Here is a 24,796-nt window from a genome sequence, read left to right on the forward strand (position 1 = left end):
CAAATTTTGTAAACCAAAAAGTTTTTGTCTTTAAAACAAGAAGTATGAGGGAAAAAAATAAAGTTTTGACTCATTAAGATGTAGATGGAGTGCCCATGAAGAGTTTTAAAAATAAAAGATTTGAAACTTGACATGAAATACTCTAAGCCTTTCTAAGTGAGAGATTTTCCATCCTGTGAGATTTATTGTAGTAATGCTTACAGCTCTTTTGAATGCATCGAAATTAATGTTTCAGTACTTTGCTATTGTGCAATTCCTGATTATGTGCATATTGAACAGACATGACATTATGATTTTTGCTGACTTTTCAGGGCTTTGCACAGTATTCTGTACTCTTTTATGGTTATTACAATAACCAGAGGACAATTGGATGGCTCAAGTTCAGGATGCCTCTTTCGTATTTCCTTGTTGGAGTTGGGACTATTGGCTACAGCTTTATGATTGTCATTCGAACGTAAGTTCTCCTTGGCTCTGGAATAAGGTACATTTAAAAAGGAATATAATGCCATTGTTGACCACTGAGATATCTTTTTGAAAATATGATAATTGTAAGGGCAGGACAATGCAAGCTCAAGTGCAAGGTCAAAGTCATGTAAGGTTCCTTCAGTCTGTATTTATTTATTTTTCTGCAACAGCAGTTATGTTGCAGTGCTGTGGAATTGCAAAAAAATCTTTGCTGAAATAACACTTCCCTCTTGCAGGAAAAATGAATGTATAAAGTAAGGAACAGAGCTGTCAGCCCATCTTCTCATAATACTCTGTATCTAGCAGTATGTCAGCTAACATCCAGGACATTCAATTGTTCTGCCTTTAATGATACCTTATGTGAGTTAAATTCTTTTACAAAGGAAGAAGACAAGAAAGAAAGAAACATATGACAAATAATTCTGTGTGTAACTCACAGTCAGCAGTAAATGATTCTCAGCAAGACTATAGTGGTTAGGTCACATTAGCAAAGTGGTGCAGAAGCATTAATGCTACTGGCTATAGTAAGGATTTAAAGTTCTGTGGAATGCAAAATAATCTTCAGCAGTGTGCAAACTATGCTTAATATAACGTTAAGAACATAGTGTTAAAACAGTAGGAAGCATAGGGGCAAGTGAAACAGGGCCTAGGCAGTATGACTCGTGATATATTAGCTTTTTGGCTTTTGAATTCTGGACTTCAATTTTGCCTTAACATCAAAATTTAAATGAAATAAATTTATTATTTTATAGCCAAATTCATTATTGCAATAAACTGTGATAATTCTGAAAGCTTCTAAGAAGATAGGCTGCCAGTTAATATAATCTTTAATACTCTTGATTCAGGCTTGATGACCACCTGCCATAATAATACAGTTAGCTATAGTGGTGGCTTTAAAAGATGCCTACAGTGAAAAAAATCAGAGAAACGCACGTCAAGGTTCAACCACACTTGTGAATATAGAGAAAACTGCAGTTAATCTGTTTCCACTGTTTTGTGCTTAAGTAATTATTTTTCACTTGCATGAGCTCAGGATTAATTCATGTTCTGTTTTCCAAATATTCATGTTTCTGTTTTTTGGAGGAGGAATAAACAGCTGCAATAAAAAAGGTAATTAGTTTAGCTCAAAAATATATTTCAAAATGTTTTTTGATGATGTAGCTGTGAAGGTTAGAAAAGTCTTAGCCTCAAATAAATGTATTTCAATGACTGTCACCCAGACAAAAAAAAAAAAAAAATATCCCTTATAGTAGACAATACTCGTGGCCCAAACAAAGGAATATCCTTGATGAAAAAAAAGGCATTGTAAGTGGTAACATCCCATATGGTCACATGACACTAATGGTGATCAATGTTTAGGTAATCTTATGAGCGGTTCTTGCAGTCTTTTGCTCTTTGCTATTTCTCCAGAAAGCACAGAAACTAAAAGCAGAGTAAGACAAGGTGCTATCATTTTTCTGCTGTTTACTGATATCTGAGAAAGGGAATGTTTACATGAAAGAAGCAGTGAAGCTTATAAGGACTATTATTCTGTTTAGGAGAAACATTTAAATTCAGATAGAGCTCTCTGCAGCTCTTTCAGTGTATAACATAAAATGGAAACTTTTCTGGTCTCAAAGAAATAATATCCCAGCCACAAGACTATTCAGTGTTTCTTTAGGAACTCTTGTGAAGGAATTATCTTAGCCTAGAAACCAAGAGTAGGGCAGATCCTACCAAGAACCTTTCATAATCTCTGTCCCTTCTGTATACAAGCAGTATAGCACACCAAAAAAACAACTACCACCAAACCAACCCTGGTGTTAGTTTATGACGGCTCAGAAGGATTTTCTGTGTTATTTACTTACTCTTCTTTTCCTAGATTTGAAAGTATATATTTTGCTGGACTGTTAAAGTGTAGTGCATAGAAAGCATTGATATTAATAACATAACACTACAGCATTAGTGAGCTTTAAAATAAGCCTGCCCTACCAATGTACTTCATGCTTGTGCTTAGTAGTTTGAATTAAGTGATAAAGTACACAGAATCAAGACTATTATTACATGAATGACAGCATTTAAAATGGAGAAGTTAGTAGTCAAGATTAAGTCAAGTCACTGAAGAAATGATTTGATATTTCTGGATACTGTTACAAACCTTGTTTATAAGTGCATAGGAGATGAAAGGGAAGATATAAAGCTGTATTAGTGACACTTTTATATGGTATAACCAGGTTTTGTCCTGGCTTGTTATTTTAGAATTCTTTTCTCTTTGTGAAGTCTCTAATAAAATCTGTTGCAGTTCAGGAAGCTCTTCAGCTTTCTACTTGAGAGGTCTTTTTGATGTTGTTTTCCCATCGAGTTTCTCATCCAGCAGAGTTTGTCTGAGCTATTAATGAAATAAATTCATTCTTTCTCATCAAAATGTGTGTTGTGAGCTCATAAATTTTCTAAATATGCAAGTCTCAATCCTTCTTTCTTGTTACAGACTGAACTTTCCAGACTTAATAGGACACGGCTGACTCCAATAATATTTTTTTTTTCAAGAACAATGTTATAATTTAGGAACAATTTACAAATCATTCTTACATAGCAGAACTAGTTCTAACAAGGTCTTCCTGTGTCTGTCTGGCTTTTGTAGAATGGCAAGGAATGCAAATGACGATGGTGGTGGGGATGATACTAGTTTTAATTTCAGCTGGAAAATGTTCACAAGCTGGGACTACCTGATTGGCAATCCTGAGACTGCGGATAATAAGTTTGCCTCCATCACAACAAGCTTTAAGGTAACATAGAGCTCTGTAAGGAGAGGTAACCGGATTTGTCTTTCTCACTGGTATGAATTAAATGGAAATAAGTTCAAGTATCAGCTGTACCTGGGCCTAGAAACTTAAACTGGAATTGGCAGTTTTATACTCTTCTGAGTCTGGATCTTTGTGCCTTGCCATCTTAATTTTTTCCTTTTGACTGTGGAAGGAAAAGCATTAATGGCATCTTCTGTGTCCTCTGTGACCATAGTACTAGTTTTAGAAAAACGATTCTACTGTAAAAATAATTGTTTCTTTTTTCTCATCTGTGACTGCTTCCAGTTTCTATAGTACTTGTCTGAAAAACTCTTTTTTAAAATGCTGGTGACATTTTGCCAATCTCACATTGTCATATTCTCTTGCTATACTGAAGAGATACCATAAGATAAAGCAGTAAAATGGTCTGTAAAGGGCTATTCATCTTGTCAGAAGAACTGGCCTCAGAATTTTGAATGTATACTTGCAAAAAAAAAAAAAAGGTTATTTTCCTTCCATAATATAAAGTCTTCTTTTCAAATTAATTATGAAATATAGCCCAGTTTGGAAGGAATCCAAGGTGGGTTTAAGCCTCTTTTCAGTTTACAGGGTATGTTGATTCCAAGAGTCATGGTGTGGGGAATCTGGGCCAGGATGCAAGATGCACTGCTGTGAAAAGAGTGAAGGGGATATATTCTATCTGTTGAATGCCAAAGAATATGTTTCTACACTGTGGTCACTGGGACACACCGGTGCAACATGTAAGGGAAAATTTAATTTTCAGTGTAATAATGTACAGGGAATACACTCACAAGATGTTGCCAGGTAAAGAATGTGATGCTAGACTTGCCGTCACAGTGACAATATACAACATGGGGGCTGGAGGACCAAGCACATGTCACCCTTCCTTTCTGCAGGGGTGATATAGCCAATATACCACCTCACCCTGCCCACCCTCCCAACTGCAGACATAAAAGATAACCACATTCAAAGTCAGTAGAAAGAAAAAGAAAGAAAAGGTCCAAGAAAAACAAGTATTGAGGAAATACTGACTGAAAGCACTGAAACTGTGTGAGCTTTCCCTGCCTACCTGCTAAGGTCAGTTGCTAAAAGCTATTTGGACAAGAATACAAATAATTTGAGACAGAGACTTATTTTTGAGAAACAAACTAAGTTTTACTGTGATCTTTGCAAACAAGCAAGGAACTTTAGAGGAAAGGGTTTGTGTGGGCTATGGGAATTTTTCTCAAGAGCTTTTGCAATCTCCTTTCATTTGTGTAAAAAACACAAATCCCAAGAAAAGCAGAGCCATGCAGAGTAATTGTTGCAATGCAGGAGTTCAGCTTCCCCTCTGGACAACTGATCTCTACACCAAAGTGAGAAGCTGTAACCAAACTCCCTTTCACAAGGACACTTCAGAACAAAAGCTCTTTCTGCTGGCAAAAGTAGAACCTGGAGATTATAGTTATACCAGAGTCTCAGTATAGTCAGTCCTGGCCAAGGGTATGTGTGGGACAGTTTTTATTCTGCAGTCTGAAGATGCACACTATTTGCCATTTTTGGGATTCCTACATCTAAACTGTCTTTTCATTCCTTCTGAATTGCTGATTTTCAAATTAAAACTTTTTGCTCTTTTCTCACAAATGCACATTTTTTAAAGTATGACAGTTCCTTTTCTGACAGCTAATCACACATTCATCCTGCTGGGTCACTCGGCCTTAGAAGCTCTCAAGCTTGAGAGAACATGCTGGTTTCTTTTTGGCACACAAGTGCAGGTGTAACGAGACTCAGTCGGGACACAATCATGAAGCAAAGCAAACTCTGGGGAGCCTAAACCCCAGAGTCTGCCAGGGTCCAAACTGGATTTTGTGAGATAAGATCATCTCAAAACATGATGCCCAAGTGTGCATTCATATCTTTGGAATTTATTTAACTGACTTCTAATGACTGGGAAGCAATGTGGGGTCTTGACCATTAAAGTACTCATAATATTCTTTTCTTTCTAACAAGTGCAGGAAGCTATTGTGGAAGAGCAGGAAAGCCGAAAAGAGGAAAATATTCACTTGACTCGATTCCTGAGGGTTCTTGCTAACTTCTTAGCTCTATGCACACTTGCTGGGAGTGGCTACCTCATCTTTTTTGTTGTCAGAAGATCCCAGAAATTTGCCCTGGAAGGTCTGGAGAACTACGGGTGGTGGGAAAGAAATGAAGTTCGTGCTAGCACATTTCTAAAATAGATGTGGTTTGAAACTGTGTTCCTCTATACTGCCTGTTGCTTTTTTTTTTTTTTTTTTCCTGAGAATTTAAATGCTCTGAGTGTGGGTGGTAAATGTCTAACAAAATAATTGCTCTTGTCCCTCTGCCTCCTGCTTCATTAAAATAATGATTCCTTCAATGGCCCTTTCAAATGTCCCTTTGCTTTTAGTTTTCATTTGAGGTCTTTACCTTTCCTCTTTTGTTCTCTTAAGATTGTTTTCCAGACACTCTGTGGACTCACAAGATCTCTCAAAGTAGCCCACTCTCCTGTTGCTTTCCTCCTGAAACTGGACCAAGCAAAGTGACTGGTGTGTCAGCATACCCAAAAGTTATATGGGGCGTCATGGGTACAACTTTGCTGTGTAGCAACAGGATGAAACTCATGCCTTCCAGTTCCAGCTGCCCAGTCCAAGTGTCCAATACCATTTTTTTGTGCTTAATCTGCCTTCTTCTGAAGCAGATGCAGTCTGGCCTGATAGAGGTGTATAGTGGTAGAGATTATGCTTGCTGTAACTGTATGCAGTAAGCACTTGAAGTCAGTATTGCTACATGAAAACCTGGGGAGGCTTTACTTTCTTAGCAAAAATGCTCCTGTATATGTTATAAAACTAGCTTTTTGTTAATCAAAGCTCATCTTCTGAGCTGGAAAGTAAAGTAGATACCTGATTTAAGGCAAGGCAAAAAGCTGCTAGCCTCACGAAGCTGCTGGAATGGGCGAAAATCGAGTGAGAAAAGTCAGTCCTTAATTTTCAACACCAAAACCCAACAGAAGAAGTAATATTAAAAACTCCAGCAAGCCACCTCTGGAATCCAGAGAAATGGGATTGTTGAGATTGGGCTAAGTTACTTGATAAAAATTATTCCATTTTGATCTGATGGGAAAGAAAAGTCCTATACAAAACTGCTTGGTTTAAAGCAGCATGTGGTCTAAGTGTGACAACAGACTGCCAGATGAAGAGAGTTCCGAAGGAATTCAGGAGGAATAAGGTTTTCTTTCAGCTGAGAGGTGTGGTAATAGATTTGTACTAACAAGAACTGTGCTACCAAAAGCTGTTATATTAGCTTATACTGCAATCTGGAAGTAGCTAAATATATGCATGTTTACATTCATTGTTGTACTTTTGTTTGCTTTACAAAAAAATACTGCTAAGGAGACTCTGTAACACAGAACTAAGATCTGGACTGTGTGTGTCTCTTAAGGAGAGTAAGAAAATGTTGCCATTATTTGGCTGAAAATTTTCCCCTATTGACAGGTAATGAACATATTTGTGAGGTACAAAATATTGCCTTAGACTGGCTATTAATATTTAATTACATAAATACATTTGGCTTCTATATAACAGACATTTAAACATTTTTCTTATTTCCTAGATCAAGAGCTTTTATGTTTATATCATTAAAAAATAAATTGAGATTTTGATCAGAAAAAAAATCCCATAAACACTTGATGTACTACTTATAGCAAATGAAAGTGCAGCCTTTACACACAATTCAGGCAACACTATGTAAAAATTGACATTCTTCATAAAAATACTAAGCTTCTTTTGTAAGAAATTTCATCAAACTGAGTGTATTAAGGGATTAAAAAATGTACATAAACCATGTAATTATGGTGTTCATGGAACAATACAAGGTGAATACATTTTATATCATCTGTTCCTGAAGCTCACAGCCTAAGGAAGTGCCACTGGTGATTTTGAGGACAAGACCTTTTTCTATCTTCCTGTGTCATAATGTTGTAAATTTTTAGACTCCTCCTCCATACTGGCAGTACCTAGTTCTGTCAGATCACAGCTCAGATAAAATTGTTTAGCATGTCACAGAGAACAGGAAATTATTGGAAACAGGCAGACTGGGACTGTGAAGGGATTTCATCAGCATTTGCATCACTCTTCATACCTGGCTGTGGCCTGATGGTTGGTCATGCATGAATAATGATTCTGCACCATACAACAATTTCCCCATCTCTGTGGAAATTTTGGTAAAATGTACAATGATGTCAATGATTTCCTTGGTGAAGTGTTCTGAAATTGGATGAAAATTACTGAGCAAAATTGACTTTTCTAATATGATAGAAGATAGTTTGCAGAGGTTGAAGGTAGCATGAGCATCTGTCTGGTACTGAGGTATCCTGTTTTCTCAAATGTATTCCTGTACTGTTTAAAAATTAAGTTACTTAAAAGCAGAGAAAACTTTTAAGAAGAAAGACTGAATTCTCTGAATCAGAATCGTTAACAGCATTTGGGGAAAGAGGAGATAAGTTTTACACATATTTTTTTTTTTTCCTTTTTTTCCAGCAAAAAAATAGTATAGCTTTAACATTTCAGGTTTTGCAAGCTGAAACAACCCAACAGATCTTTTGCTAAAAATATCCTGCTATTTAATGTTTCTAGTAGTGGATATAGGGTACACTTATATTGAAGTTATTAAGCCATGTTGTCAATGTTCTCTTTAGTTCTAGTAATCATCAGGCAGCTTTTATTTGTATGAAATATAATTTATAATTCTAATTTATTTTTTAAGAAATGAAACTATTTACTAGAAAAATAGGTATTTATGAGTGTTTTCTGCAGGAGATGCCAGACAAATCCATGACTACTGCAATCATTGCTAGTGGAAGATACAATTTATTTTAGCTAGACTACATACTATTAGCCAACAAGCAGTCAGCGTTCAATATTTAATGCTATGTTGGCACAGTTATATATGCTGGGGGGCTGAAATTTAGATGTGGAGGCAGTCACAGAATTTCTTATCAGGTTCATAGCAGCTGGAAGAGCTTGTGTAAGCAGTAATTTTCTAGCTTTCTGAGTGTCATGCAAGGAGTTGGTATCTGGAGTAGTTAATGCCACAATGTGTTTTGAACCACAGTTTTAATAATTAGTGGGTGCCTCTTGGCTGATGATCCTTTCTTAGGGAAAAATCTATCTCAACAGAGCAGAGAGGGCTTTTGAGATTCACTCAGCAGACAGTGAATATAAGACCACATTTGCTATCAACCATAACTACCGTATATGGATGCTGGCATGCTGCCCATCTTCTGGCATATAATTCCACAATTCTTAAGTCACACAGTGCAGTGAAACTGTCATGGATAAAAATAGAGCAAGAAAATCTGCTCCAGCACCTGAGTGTCAAACTGACGAGAAGAAATCCAGAATATAAATCATATCCTTTCTGAAATCAGGCTAAAGTGGCTAAAATTCAATGGACGATTCAATGGATGATTTCTTTGTTCATCAATATCTTTCACAAGAAACTCAAAAGTATAATGATAATATATCTAGGAAACTATATTAGAAACATAAATAAGACAAAACATAATAAAAATATAGAAAGAATTACATGTTCAAGAGAAAGAAAAACAGTGACTTCTGACCTGACTTTCCTATGCAGCAATAAGGAAAGTTTCAATAAAGTCAGCAGGTACTACATTTAAAACTGCCCAAAGAACATACATTTTCTTCCTAAATACATATTCACTGTGTCTTTCAATATGAGACATCAAATGAATTGAGTAGAAGCCAGGTTCAGAAAAAGCAAAAGGGAAGGAATGGTAGATGGTGGTTGCCAGTGCTATGAATGCCAAAATTTAGATCTGTCTGAAGGAAGACTGATCGGATGAATGAAAGAAAAATCCTCTGGGGGTTACTAAATACACAAAACCCCACAACTGTCTGACCAAGTACCCAAACTGAATACAGATGAAGCCTCGGACTTTTGATATGTTTGCCCTGTTTTTGCTCATCCATGGGCATCTGTTGGGCTAGGCCAACCTTTGATGTGACCCAGGAGATCTCTTATGCACACATTTGCTCCTAGAACTAGTTGCTACAGGAGGCTATGAGACAGCAGAGTCAGTGAGGATTCTGATTGAAGATTCAGCAGTATCACAATAGGACTGGACATTTCTATTGATAAACAAGGTATACAGCCTGTTACAATAAGTTTTAATTTTAAGAATTCATGATCAGTCATGTTGGCTGTAGTTGACTCCTGCAGTTTTGCCATCTTGGGCCATCTTGGGCATAAAGTCTTTGGTTTAATGGTGACTGAGACAATATGTGTTATAAACTATGTTAAACACTTTGGAGACTTTAAGATAAAAATGTTTGCACTATTCATGATGAAAAAAAACCCAAACAATGTTTTGATCACTGACATCTCATTACCTTCTAGAAGTACCAAAAAATAGGAAAATGCACAATTATTATAAGAGAAAATTTATTCAAACATTAACGTATGAAGCCCAACACAGCTCTTAGTATAATAAGGTAAAAAGTGGCAGGAGATTAAAATATAAATTCTGCCTTTTCCAGCTATAAACCCAAGTGCTGCAGGAGATGATAGTTAGAAGTTTTTAGGTGGTTGTTTATTTTTTTGTGTGTTATGAGGTAACAGTGGCTTCTTGTTATTTTAACAAACTAATCACAGTTACAAATAACTGTCTAAATACTTAAGAAACATCAGTTAATTCCTATAATTGTTAAAAAAAATCAACATACTACTTGCAGGGTGCCACAAGCTATGCACAGATTGCACTGCTGATTGCCAATAAATGCAAAAATCCAGGAATTAGCTCTAGAACTTAATAAAAACCCAAGAATAGAAAACTAGCAAAAAGCAAGCCATTTATTTTTTTTCTTCAAGAACATGTCTTGTTGATGAAACTTTTTAAAAGTAGTAATGTACATATTTTTGAGTGAGTTAATTTATTTGTTGGCATAGTGCCCTTCTGTTGCCATATTTTTTCTGAGAAGCCAAGGCAGTTGTAATTCTCTTGATAGCAGGGAGTTAGAAATTTATTAAAATTTATAATGGTTCTAGCAAAATGGATTCTGCTTGGCTGAGAAATGCTAGTTTCAGAGCAATTGGAAGACTAGGGTTCTGTGAAAAACTAATTTCTTTTGTGATTAAATCAATTATTTTTACTAAATTGTTTTAATATGATTCATCTTAAATAAACATCTTTGTGTTTTCCAACCTTTGTGGCTTAGATTGAGACAATGTTTCCTGTTTCTTTGTTGTTTTTAGTCATCTAAAGACACAGTTTTTGTAATGTTTTATTTCAAATTGAATAATTGCACTTTTAAACTTTTTCAATTATTTTCATTTTTGGCTGGCACAATGAATTAGAACCAAAAGGTTCAAGTGGACATGATATAGCTTTCAGCAATCACTTAGTAATGTTACTAGAATGCCTCTCTTGTTTGTAGAATTTGTAAGCTATATTGTATTTCAAGCTTTCTATAAAAGCTAGTTACCTGGTTTTCTCCGTTTGCCTTCATTGAATTTGTTCCATCTCCATACTGCTAAGATGATGAGCTAATCTTATGAGAAGTTTCTAAAAAAAAGAGGTGGAAAGAAGCGAGGTTGATTTGAATTTGCTTATGTAGCAAGAACATGAAATCTGAGATAGACTATAGAGCTGGGCAATCACCAACCATATGAAATTCAACAAGTGCTGGATTCTCCACCTGAGATGGGGCAATACTGGTTATATGTACAAACTGAGAGATGAGAGGCTGAAGAGCAGCCCCATGGAAAAAATCTTGGGGTTTGGGTGATGACAAGTTGAATATGAGTCATCAGTGTGACCTGGCAGTCAAAAGGGCTAACCATGTCCTGGGATGCAGCAAGCACAGCGTAGCTAGCTGGTCAAAGGAGGTGACTGTCCCAGTCTACACTGCACTGGTGTAACCCCACCTTGAGCACTGTGTGTATTTTTGGATGCCTCAATATTAGGACAGCAGGCTACTCGTGTATGTCCAGGGGAGGGCAGACAAGACGGTGGAAGGCCTTGAAGGCAAGACTTATGAGGAATGGCTGAAGTCACTTGGCTTGTTCAGCTTGGAGAACAGAAGGCTGAGGGGTCATCTCAAGGGGGGCAGCAGAGAGAGGGTGCTTATCTTCTCTCTCTAGTGACCTGTAATAGGATATGAAGAAATAGAATGAAGCCGTGTCAGGAGAAGTTCAGACTGGACATGGAAAATGTTCCTCACTGAGAGGATGGTTGGTTAGTGGAACAGGTTCCCCAGGGAAGTGGTTGTGCCAGCAAGCCTGTCAGAGTTCAGGGAGTGTTTGGATGACACTCTTGGTCATATCGTTTATTTTTAGGTAGTTCTGTGAGGAACAGGGAGTCTGACTCAATGACCCTTCTGGGTTCCTTCTGACATAAGACATTCTATGATTCTGTGACATCTAGAATTAACTTCTGGTGAGATTTCAGATAAATTTAATTTAGTGCAGTATATTTGTAGTAATGCCTTTTATAGAAGAAAGTTTTTTATCTATGTGTTTATTTGTTTTGTTTTATTTAGTTTGTCTAACTTAGTCTATTGGAAAGATGCGGTAGAGACATAGCTTACGACAGTACTGGAGATAGGTTTTGCTAAGTCCTCTGGTAATAGAATTTTTAAATGTAGGTTAAAATGTAGATTCTAGTCAGAATAACTAACATTTGATTATTTTGGAAGTTTAAGTGAAAAGTTAAATTAACAACTCATATAACCATCTGCAGCAGATTGCAACTGACTGTTCATCCCTTTGTTTCTTTGTGAAAGCATCTTGTGACTCCCAGAGTGGTTTTTGTTTTTAATTAAATCAAAAAACTAATAAAAAGTAGTAGTGGAAATACACCCTCCACTCAAGTCAGTAATAATAAAAAAATGTCCTCTAACTTTTCACTGTAAACTATTTTTTTCTTCTTTTTCTTCTTCTCAGGTGAACATGGTTATGTCACTTTTAGGAATGTTCTGTCCAACTTTATTTGATGTAATCAGTTCTCTGGAAAACTATCACCCTCGAATAGCTCTGCGATGGCAGCTGGGAAGAATCTTTGCTCTTTTTCTTGGAAACCTCTACACTTTCATTATTGCCCTAATGGATGAAATCAATCTCAAGGCAAGCTATTTACTTCCTTTCACAATTTTTAACATGTAGCTGGGCAAGGATGAGGATCTCTGAGCTGGTAATGGGAGTCTTGGAGTAGAAAAAGTTGAAAGCTGGTAACAAGTTCATGTTATTTTTTCCCCGATTTATTTTTTTAATTAGTTGGAAGAAGAAAAGATAGTCAAATATAATATGACAATATGGGAAGCCAGTCTGTATAATGGTACTATTCCAGAAAATTCGACTGCTCCTCCAATACAGGTGGATCCTGCAGATGTCCCCAGGGGGCCATGCTGGGAAACAATGGTAGGACAGGTAATGTAACTATTTTGAGTCCATGTTTCGTAATAGATCATAGTCAGATACAAGATACACTATCTAAACCCTCTTTCTTTCTGCTATTAAGGTAGGAAAATGTCAGGGAAAGCAGATGTGGAATTTTTCCTGAGCTAAAATGTTGCAAAATAATTATTTGAGTTTCTTTGGACCCTGTGTAGTAGGGAATTCTTTCTCCTGGTAGTTGGCAGCATTGAAAGCATTTCTTTTTTTCCCTTCCTTTTCACTATTCTCTTTATTTACCTTCCTCTTCCTCATCCCATCTTTGTCTGGCAAAACCTGCTTATTAATTTTGAAATGTTGGATTAATCACAACCCCTAATAAATGTGGTAATTCTGATTAGAATTTTGACCAGGCAAAATTAGTTTCTATCTACAACAGCTCTATAGAAACAACAATAAAAGAATGAGTAGCTCAACAAGAAAGTATGTGTAAGATAGCTCTTACATCACTGTGCTTTTGAGGAGGCACTCTGTCTTCAGCTAAGTGACAATGCAGAAGAACAGTGGTTTAATGGTAAATCTTCTCAGTCATTTTATTTAATTCAGTTCATTTATTCTTATTGATCTATTAATATAAAATGTCATTTCCAAAGAATTTTCTAAGATCCACCTTTCCTCTATTTGATCATACTCCATTGTTGTTTTCCCGAGCATAGATTCATCACTGAATCACAACTTTTGCTGTTGCTCCATCACAATCTCACCTCCTGACTGAACAAACCACCACCAGGGAGCAGACAAGCAGGAAAACCAGCCCCTCTATTCTTTTCACTGGTGCTGAATAATAAGCTAAGAACCACCAAGAGCTGCTCATCACTGCACTAATTTTCTCCATAATTTCAGATCAGGGAGAGTAATAGCCCTTTAGGCTATTGGCGTAAAGCCTCTTACAGTAGGGCTTAGTGGGACTTACTAAAATAAAGGTAAAGGAACAAAAGTTTCCCTTAGGATTTTCTTCTTTCCTCTCTATATTCACTGGGAGTTGGTGCTCCTTAAGAAAGCAGCCATTCACTTTATTTATTCATGTATTTCTTTATTTATTTATTTGAATCTTCCCAGAGTCAAAGGGATCGAAAGTAGTTTAAGATATTAGCTCAGATTTTTGTTATACCAGTAGTCTTGACTAGAAGCCTTTCCCAGTCTAATCATACCCTGGATGTCTCATCTGATAACAGGAGCACAAATCAGAGCAAAGGATGCCTCTAGCAAAGCAGGGGCAGTTTTTCTTCTGGCTTTTTTCAGAATCAGTGAATGTAGAGGAGGATCAGATTCTTTTCCATGTTGAAGCAGGGTAAGCACAATTAGGGATCCAGTCTAGTATTTCATTATTACTTGTGATTAATTATTATTCTATTTATAGATTTATATATATATTCATATCACAATATTATTCTAATAGATAACTATTATATAATTATATATTTAATAAACATATTTAATAATAATTATTAAAAGTATAAATTATGATCAATTAAATATGATTAATTGCTTAAATATAGTCTTGAAAGAACATGTTGCTTTAACAGGAATTTGTGCGGCTGACAGTCTCTGACACGATGACAACATACATCACAATTCTAATCGGTGATTTCTTGAGAGCTGTCTTCGTTAGGTTTTTCAATTACTGCTGGTGTTGGGACTTGGAATATGGATTTGTAAGTATCTTATTTGCTATTTTAAATGTCTTTGTCAGATTATCACTGCATATTTTGTAGAAATTACATTTTCTTTACAATTCTACAGATTTAACAATTGGTTAAACACATCACCTTCAAAATGCCTGAACAACAGTGTGTTAGTTTTTCTCAGAATTTACTTTTGCCTTAATATTTGTCTTTTAGACTTTGGTAACTTCAGGAATTATTATTTTTTTTTTTTTTTTTTTTAGTTTGAGTTCATTCTCTTACCCAATAAGAGAAGTGGGTACACATTTTTCACATATTTCTAATTAGAGGACTAGTTCCCTGTTCCACAGTATACAATCTCGTTGATTTCTATGGGATTTTGGAGAGGGTCTTCTAGCACACAGTTTGTGAAGAAAAATGTGAAAAAAAATTCTTCCAAAAATCTTATTATATTTTTTTTTCTAGAATTAGTTTGGCTGAAATATAGTTGGTAAGTTCCATAACATAAGTGGGTGTAGAGCTCTTCACTTGGGAGCTGAGACTTTCACTCTTTTACATGTATCTGAACTAGGTTAACTTAGCCAGCTGATACCTAAACTGTAAGATCTGATGCTGCTTTTTCACCTGTTTAGTAGTAAGGGTACGGTACCGGCAAAGCTTGTGAAGCTCCTAAACCTCCTTTGTACTTATTGAGAGGTATGGGAAGGAGCTAAGTCATTTAAAGCTGTCTTGGATACATCTGCACTGAGCAGTCACTGTAGCTGTTCTACTATCCTTTTATTTTTCCATCAAAATTTTATGTTCATATGTGTACAAATTTATTCTTTTACTAAGAGCAGCCTCTCAGGAAATTATAATTCCCAGAAGAAGAGAAATTTTTTTATGTTTTCTATAGAAAATGTTTTCTGGTATTGCAGTCTTATTACTATTGAATGGCTCTGATGAAATTCCAGCCTTTATAGTAAGATTCAGGTTTCCCCCTGTTAATTGTCTGGTGTGTCTCAACCAGGACTGGTGTGGGGCTGGAGAAAAAGACTACTAGCCAGCCAGGCTGTGGACAAACAATTTAGAATCCTTGCAATATCACTATCAAATGCAGGAGTCTGAATACAGCATGGGCAGAGAGACAGCACAGCTTGTGGAACCATGTAGTTTCATATACTTAAAATGCATCTGGAACTTGCTTACATTTTCAGATGTTCCACATCCATCTCAATAGCCAGGGCTGGACGTGGGGAACACATGAAGCATTGTAGCCAGCGTTACATCTGCCAGGAAATAGCTCAGACTTTGTGTTTTATAAAAGCATTGAAGTGATAGCCTGAATCTTGTCCCTTTCAGGATATCCACAATCAATGAAAGAGCTTGAATGAATGCAAGCCTGAAAGCCACTCTAAAGACTGTAGGACAGACTCTCCTTAGGATGATTTGTCTTCCATTTGAGCTTCCTGAAGCCTCTTCTGTCTTGCTATTTACTCTGAATCAGCTGCCTTTTATGCAAGGAGTTTTTGTTGCATGACCTGCCCAACCACAGGTGCCTAGCACTATGTGAGACAACCCTGGGTATCCAGAACAGCTGGATAGGGCTACCGGTTGTATTTTTTGTGAGATGCTGTTGTGATTTAACCCCAGCTGGCAATCAAGCCCCACGCAGCTGCTCGCTCACTCCCCCCACAGTGGGATGGGGGAGAGGGTCGGAAGACTAAAAGTGTGAAAACTCATGGGTTGAGATAAAGACAGTTTAATAAGGAAAGTAAAAGCCGCACACACAAGCAAAGCAAAACAAGGGATTAATTCACCACTTCCCATGGGCAGGCATCTCCAGGACAGCAGACTCCATCACGTGTAACAGTTATTTGGGAAGACAAATGCCATAATGCCTAATGTCCTCCCATCCTTCTTCTTCCCCAAGCTTATATGTACTCAGCATGCTCTCCCATGGTATGGAATATCCCTCTGGCCAGTTCGGGTCAGCTGTCCTGGCTGCTCCTCCCTGTTTCTTGTGCCCCTCCAGGCCGCTCACTGGCAGGGCCCAAGAAACTGAAAAGTCCTTGACTTAGTATAAGCATTACCCAGCAACAACCAAAGACATCTGTGTGTCATCAACTTTGTTCTTACACTAAATCCAGAACACAGCACAGCACCAGCTACTGAGAAGAAAATTACCTCAGCTGAAACCAGGACATGCCTTCAGTGTCCTGGTTTTGGGAGCCACACAGTGAACACAGCTGGACACAGCTTCACTTGAACTTGGACTGCTAGATGTCAAAGTGAAGACACACACACACCTCCATTAATACTTAAGACTTAATTTTTGCTCTTTGTTTTTTTGCCATTAGGAATGTTAATGGAATAGAATATGGTAAATCAATCAGCAGAATAGAGTCTATAAAGTAAGGAGCTTTAATCAAAGGTCTGAACAGACCCACACAGTCACCATCCTTCTTTCTAGATGTTCATCCATATACAAAATAAAGAACATAAAGAAAAGTGATAAGCAGGGAGAGTGAATCTCACAGCCCACATGGAAGGGCTTCAACACTGTTGATGGAAGCTGTGGCATATTTATCCAGAAATGAGGGAACACTTATTTCCATGAAATATTATTGTTCTCAAAGTGTCAACAACATGTCTGCTGGTAAGAGATGATGGAAAAAAAAATATTACTGAGGTTTTTATTTGGCAGTATTTAAGAATGGCTATAACAGTCAGGTGCATTATGGTCCTCAGGTCCAGTAAGCTGCCTGAAACAACAGCCAGAAATGGTAATGCAAACTGGAAATAATTGGATTGCTGGAAATACCTGAGCTTAGAATCTTCCCTAGGAAGTAGGTCTTCCTGTGTCTCTGTGGTTAGTGGCCATTATATACCTATCATCCATTAATTTTAACCTTTTTTGTACATTAAATGATTCTGACAATGAAAATGTCAGTTGGCAAAGAATTCCAGAAATTAACTTGCATGTTGTGTGAAAAAACACTTCCTTGTGTTTATTTAAAAATTAAATTTAAAATTATTTTATTTGTTAATGCTAACCTCTATGTTATGAAGAATAGTCACACATTATTTGATTCTGTATGATCTTATTCATCTCTCCATGTCACTTAAAACATTCTATCCATCTATACAGCCATCTATAGTCAATCGATTTCCAAGCTGAATACTAGTAATGTATTTAATCTTTCTTCATATGGAAGCAGATTCAGAAATACATGAAACATAAATAAAGCAGTTTGCTGTAAACATATACATATACATCTGTACATATATACAGAAAACTACACAGAAAAAATGTAGGGATTTCAAACATCCCAACAATATAACATACTAGAATTTAGAATTGTGAGTTGAGTTGGTGATTTTAATTGAATAATTTTGTCTTGATTCAGATATAAGGCAAGAGTTATTTTTGTATCTCATGCTGCTTCCTCCCTGTCAGTCATCTGTGTAATTAATACTTGGAAGATACACAGTATTCATGATCTTTTTGTCCACCCACTATGGTGAATTATGCAAGTCATCAGGTATGGTGTAGCAAAAGTCTCTTGTATGAGAAAGCTGATTAAACAAAACCTTGTGACAATGCAAAACCATATGAATAATATGCTTGAATGAGACATTTAGATGTAAGCCAAAAGTTTACAGCCACAATTTCTTACCAGAAAGTTTTGTTCTGGTGCATATGCACACAAACTAGTACGTATGTGTGTATTTCAATCATCACTCAAATGCAGTGTATTCAATGTTTGCAGATGGAAGTGTTCATGAACTGGAGACTAATAAATAGGGTAAAAGATAAGATGTGGAAATGATTAAAGATTTGGAAGAACAGAATGAAAGGGTTAGTTAAGAAATATAAGTCTAAAGACTTATTTGTTTACAGTATTTATGTGTCTATACTGGAAACAAAAATTTATGATACAGTGTTTTCTTCAGCAAAGTGGTAATGACATTGCATAACTGAATCTGGAAGTTAAAATTAGAATCAAACACACTCAAATTAGAAATAAGATATTCATATTAAGCAGGGAAGGCAATGATTGGCAACAACTATCAATGCTTAAAAATAATTCATCATCTCTGTAACTGCTAAAATATGAAGGATAACGTTATAATTCAAACGGGAGTTAAATCACAGCAGCTTCATAGCTGGTACCGTATTGGAGGACACATTAGATGACCACCACTTGACACTCCAATGGAAAATTTATGAACTGTTGCTTTAAAATTTACTCAGTACCCAGAACTATTTCAAATTTCCCATTAGCACCTTCCTCCAAACAATCTCAAAAAGATTTTCAGTAAAATACCGCAAGCTGTATGAATGTATACCTGTTGGCCTTGAGTAATTGTTTCACAATTCACTGACAAGATGCAACAAGAGGCCTTACAACAAAATGCCAGTATGCTGCTCCTGTTGGAATGACAGATTTAATCTACTGTAAGTCATCTTAAAACCCTTCATGTAAGCCTTATGAAAGTATCTGTATTATGTCTTTCAGCCATCATATTCTGAGTTTGATATAAGTGGAAATGTGCTGGGACTGATCTTTAACCAAGGCATGATCTGGTAGGTGTGCCAAAGCATGTTGCACCTGCAGGACTGCAGTATTTAGTTGTATCTATGAAAGATCATTCTGAAATGCTGATTCTGTCCCATTGCTTTAGTTTGATGGAAGTGTAATACAATACAAACCAAACTCTGGTACACTGCAATCAGTGGGACCACTTCAAAACTAGTTCTGGGGTAAGATTATGGGACAAGATGGATCAGGATTTTGGAATGAGCTGGTAAGATCAACCAGTAAAAAATGCATAGATGAATCTTATCTTTTTGTTGACTGACTGCTTGCTGGAGCAATGACCTGGCCTGTAGTGTTTTACTTTGAATTTCAGCCTTTCAAAATACCTTACCACTCTTTTCTCATGTGTCCTAAACCAAATTCATGTATAGAAGCCTAGAGTCGTAGAATCATTTAGGTTGGAAAAGACTTTAAGATCATGAAGTGCAACTGTTAACCTAGCACAATATGTACAGGCACGTGAATGCACATAAAGTGCTACTGCTCAGTATAAGTCCTTAGTCCTAGAGGAGAAGAGTTCTATGTTTCTATCCATTTTTGGACTTTAGATGAGTGATAAAGAACACCAGTGTGTAGAGCCATCATGCAAGATTCTCAGTGTTCCTTGAGAACTGTCCTCCTCAAGCACTATTGACTTCTCAAAGTTAGTTCTTGCTAAGGCCTAATTTTTGACATTTAATATGACTGCTGATCAGACTTTCTGCTTGGTGAAAGCCCTCACTTCTGTAAAGCAAAAAGGTTCTGTGTTGTGTACATGTCAAAGAAGTGCTGCAGAAATACAGCAAAGAAAGATGCTGAAAATATCTTGCAGCTCTCACAACCAAACCCTGTTGAGGGGATGCACTGAGGGCCCTGACAGCAGCACCATGCGCTTGCTCAGGAGAGTACATTGCTGGGGATGAGCATTGCACCGCCTATGGCCTAGTAGTGATGGCATGCCATAAGAGTGTCGTTGAAGGGTGTCCAGTCCAGCTGCTGGCATGTGAAGCACCCATACTGTGTTCTGCACCTTAGAGAAGCAGCTTAGCTTTGTGATTGGCATCTTGGTATCTGCCTTAGGACTAGTGTTCAAATTTCTGGTAGGAAACGTTTGTCAGGCTGCTATTCATCAAAATGATGAGGCTATAGCATAAGCTCTGCTTGCAATTTTATGCGCAATTGATGGCACTGATACTTCCTACTGTTGTAATTAACACTTTTGAAGATACGTTGGAAATTATTTTCTACTTGAGAGATGCTGAGGATTCTGTGAGGGAGTCAGTTCCTGATTATTGTCTAACAAAACTTCTATACATACCTATAATTTTTATACTTCATTACATGTAAAGACTCTGTGGACTTCTGCTATGCCACAATATACACATTCTGGCACAGAAACTGTGACTTGTGCTTTTGTGATACTATTTAGATATAGCATTCTTTGTCGCAGGGTTGGGACCACATTTACATGCTAATTGATATTTGCATGGCCAGGTAAGGCACTAACCTTTAATGTTTTTCAAAATAATGTCTGGTGATTTAAACTGAACCAGATACATCAGGTGAATAAAAGAAGGTTGACAGAATTATGATAAACATACACTGCCTAAACCATGTTTATCTTTAATACATACATAAATTGGTTTCTGTTCTATCTGAGCTTTTCAAATTCTATTGCACATGCTTGTCCTCATCTGAAACAGAATAAAAGAGAGTTTCAAGTGCAGCTGGTGAGCTGATGTTACCACAGAGCAAGAGAGGATACAAATGGCATGTATGTGTCCAGTTATTTTTGTGTACAAGAGAGAGAAGTTAGGAAACTTCTTCTCACCTCCTTCTCTGTGTTTTCACAAAGCAAGTGGGATGCATATAATTTGAAAGTCTTATCTGTATTAATAAGCTTTGGCAAGAATTTGTCTACCATATAATAAATATTCTACTGAAATATTATGACAATGGCCATAAGGTACCCAGATTCTGAACTTCTCGAAACTGAGGAGTGTTTTGCAACTGATTTCCATGAGACTAAGGAACAGGACCACAAGGTGCTCTCTCCCTTCAACTGCAGAACTGCAAACCCTTGGTTTTTTCATTGAAGATATACTGAAAGAGGAAGGCAAGATACTAATATCATAGAGTCTGTCATAGTATTTCTGTACTTGGAAGGTCTTTCCAACAACTTAGATCTATTGCCTGTTTTTTAAAAAGAAAAAACTGTGGCACTCAGAGGCAAGGTAGATCAGCCCTGGTCACCTGGACAATGATTAAGGAAAAAGTAGGTTCCCGATTTCTTACATTCTGCACTGTTTGTCCAGGCAAATGAAAGTAGTTGCTTTTCAGTCAGCATGACACAATAAACAAGGTGTGATAAAAATAAAATGGGCCCAACTACTTTAGTGTCATAACCATGCAACTACACACAATAAGGAAAAAAACCATATTTAGCAGAATCAATAAACAGTTTGTTGGAATAAAGCACTAAAGAACCATGGTAATAGAAGCAAAATACATGTCAACTAGAGCAGAAAAATCCTTCCTAAAATGGTGATAGCATATTAAGAATAATAATAAAGACTAAACTAGCTTATTTTGGTAATACCTAGCTTTAGGCCTATCCTTTTTTATACAACACAAGTGAGATGCTACCTGAACTAAAGGGACAAAGTAAGAGTGAAAAACATTTCATTAGGTGATCATTTAGTTTTCAGGGAAAGAGGGCTTTGTAGCTTTGAAACAAAAATTTCATATGGAGAATTCTCTTCATGTGCCTCTTGTTCTTCTTAAAAAAAGACTGACAAAAAAAGACCAGTAAAAAAATATAAAGATGGTTTTTATGAACTTGATTTCTGAGCGCACAGTGTGTATGACTGCAAAGCACATTGACATAGGGAGTGGATGGCATATCTAGGAATACAGAAGTCCTGCAACAAAGTGGTTATTTTTTTTTTCTTCTTTTCTAGGATGGGATCTTTTTATGCTCCATGTCTCCCAGCAATCAATGTGTTCCGCCTCCACACTTCAATGTACCTGCAGTGCTGGGCAGTGATGTGCTGCAATGTCCCCCAAGAGAGGGTCTTTAAGGCTTCCAGATCCAATAACTTCTACATGGCAATGCTGCTTTTCATCCTCTTTCTTTCTACACTGCCTGCTGTGTACACAATCGTCTCCATCCCACCATCTTTTGACTGTGGTCCTTTCAGGTTTTTTGCATTTTACATTCATCTTTTGTTATTGATGTAATAAACTGCCTCATCACATCACAGTGAATGATGCAGTAATGATGTAAAGCTTCTAAAATAAGTGTTAGCACCTGATAGTTTAAGTGTTTAGTTGTGTTACATTTCTCGTTGTGGGTAACTCTTGAAGCTGGAATCCTAGAAAACTGAGTAATTCTTTAGGCAGCTTTATCTGAAGTATAGAACAGAAAATCTTTTAGTTAGTTGTAATGTAAAAATTGTCATTACTGCTGTAATTCAGCCAGAAATTATTCTTAAGGAGTAGAGCTGTGACCTCTTATGCATCTCTGGTCTGCTGGCTTGATAATGATGGCTTTCAGGAAATGTCTGCATGTGCCCTGTAGGAGGGGCGTGTCAGAATGTATGGTGATATACTAAACGTATGGTGGTGCAGTCTTTTGACTACTGTGACTCTTTCCAACTGACACAGTATTTCATGTACCTGTAGTACCACTGTGAAGCTGATTCCATTCCTGAAGTCTCCAAGACCTGCCTGTTCATTAGTGTCTTCTAAAAACTTAGGCCTGCCTTTGCTGTGCAAACATGTGCCTCACATTCAAGCTAGCTTAGATATTGCCATGCTTTCTCGTTTTGTGCATACACCTGGAAAGTCCAGGACCATTTTCATCATCTTTACTTACCAGGTAGAATAACATACAACTGTAATGAGTACACAACAACAGTCAATATATGAAATTAAAATTTGTAAAAGACTTTAGTCTTTGGTTTTAAACAATGTATTAGCAAAACAAGAGTAGGGGAATAGTAAAAGACACATCCTGATTCCAATGAAAGGTTTGAATAATACATTACTGTTGTAAAATTATATACATAATCCCCAGTGCACTTTGTAAAGGAGCAGAAGTCGTGCCACATTAACTTTGGCCAAAGTCAAAACATCTGGGAGATTGCTTCTAGCCACCTGCAATACTCACAGTCCACCTAGGAGGGGAGAATTGCATGACATGCCAAAAATTCTGATGAAATAAAAACCTGCTTGAATTTACAGAAGCAATGATAACAAAGCAAGTAATGCAAAGCAATTTTTTTTTATTTGAGCAACTGTTCAAAATGAGAAAGATAATAGTGCCCTGCAAATTTTCTCTGTCAAATGCAATGATGCTTTGTTCTTCATTAAAAAAAAAAGTAAAAAAAAAAATTAAATCTTCAACATAACATTTAAATGGGGGAGGACTTCCTACTAATGAAGGTTCATTCAACCTGGGTGTAGGTAATGCTACTCTTGAGCAGCCAGTGGTAAATACTGGTAGTGCATGGCTCTATATTTAAAAAAAAAAAAAAAAAAAAAATACTGTTGGTAACTCTGTGTCTCATCTATTATGAAACTTCTGATTCTTTGGGTTTTGTTTGTTGTTTTTGGAGTTTTTTTTTTTATTTAATCCATCATTAGAGGCAACATATACAACTCAACAGACCACCTGCCAGGAGTAGGGAAGCCAGGACAGAATTAGCAAAGTTGTAACAGGAGAAGCTTTGTGCATGCTGGGGAAAAGATAAGGACAACACAGAGTGGGTGGGTGGAGAAAGTGGAGAGAAAGAAAGATCTGAAGAAGAATTCTGCCTGCAACCTTTCTACATTACTGGAAAGAGAGTAAACACTGAGTTAAGAAAAAGACCCGTTTGTCAGAAATGTTTTAGAGAACTGAGAAGAGGGTGACAGGAGACCTTAATGACTGGAATATCAGGTGGTAATTTGGTGACAATTCCTTGAACCAACTAAAACTACCAATTAGTCTCAATACACATGAAGACCCATTTTTCTGGTCCTTGTTTATGTAAAAACCTTCAAACTCTGTATTGTGAGGCACAGCCAAAGACAAACAGGTACAGACTTTTGAAACATCTATTAAAATGCTTCTGCAAGGAAAACTTAATGTTCTGACGAGAAAATAGTTAGATAAGCTGGCCATGGAACAAATACACATGGTTATTAGATTGTTGTAACAGTAACAAAAATCCAAACCACCACTGCTGACTTCTATAGCATTGATACACAGGAAGGAGAGAGGATTAAGCTGAAGCGTGCTGAACAGAAACCATTTGCAAGCAGACCAATTTTTGCTTATCAATCATACAAAGACAGGATTTGAATTTTTCACCAGGACTTCATAGGGTGTAAGTTGCAAGTTTAACTTCAGTCTGGTTGGTGGAGTAATCTTGGTGTAAACTGCAGGCAAAATCTATTAGCATACAATAAAAATATTGGTATCTATTCCCCGCCCCCCCCCCCCCATCAATTCTATTTGAAATAGTTTTCCTTTCTGAGTGTCAGATTTTAGATGTTACCATATACTTTATTGCCCTTTTTCCCAGGTATGATGTAATGTGACTAACCTATATACTCATACTACTGCATTGCCATGCCATAATATTTTTATGAGATATATTTCAACTTTCCTGTTTAATAGTGGGAAGACAAGAATGTTTGAAGTCATATCAGAAACTCTGGAGCATGACTTCCCTTCCTGGTTCGGGAAGGTATTTGGTTACGCTTCTAACCCTGGACTCATCCTACCTTTTATATTGCTGATGGTGTATGTATAGAATATTAACTCAAAGCTTGCTTAATCTAAGGTCTGTTAAGTTTCTTTTACTCTGAATCTTTACTGCCTGAATGTCTAATTAAATACAGTGCTGAT

The 24,796-nt window shown here is 36.8% G+C and overlaps 1 protein-coding gene across 1 annotated transcript in view; it reads left to right on the plus strand.

Moving 5' to 3' along the window:
- TMC1 (transmembrane channel like 1) overlaps positions 1-24,796 on the plus strand; it is a 68,170-nt gene that overhangs the window by 38,911 nt on the left and 4,463 nt on the right. The window contains exons 10-18 of the mRNA XM_055791688.1: positions 312-454; positions 3,086-3,230; positions 5,243-5,437; positions 12,207-12,386; positions 12,537-12,689; positions 14,240-14,368; positions 18,841-18,908; positions 21,861-22,100; positions 24,566-24,691. Coding sequence (XP_055647663.1) covers positions 312-454; positions 3,086-3,230; positions 5,243-5,437; positions 12,207-12,386; positions 12,537-12,689; positions 14,240-14,368; positions 18,841-18,908; positions 21,861-22,100; positions 24,566-24,691 — 1,379 coding nt within the window. The remainder of the gene's footprint in view (positions 1-311; positions 455-3,085; positions 3,231-5,242; positions 5,438-12,206; positions 12,387-12,536; positions 12,690-14,239; positions 14,369-18,840; positions 18,909-21,860; positions 22,101-24,565; positions 24,692-24,796) is intronic.

Source organism: Falco peregrinus, chromosome Z (genome assembly GCF_023634155.1).
Source record: "Falco peregrinus isolate bFalPer1 chromosome Z, bFalPer1.pri, whole genome shotgun sequence".
NCBI lineage: Eukaryota > Metazoa > Chordata > Aves > Falconiformes > Falconidae > Falco > Falco peregrinus.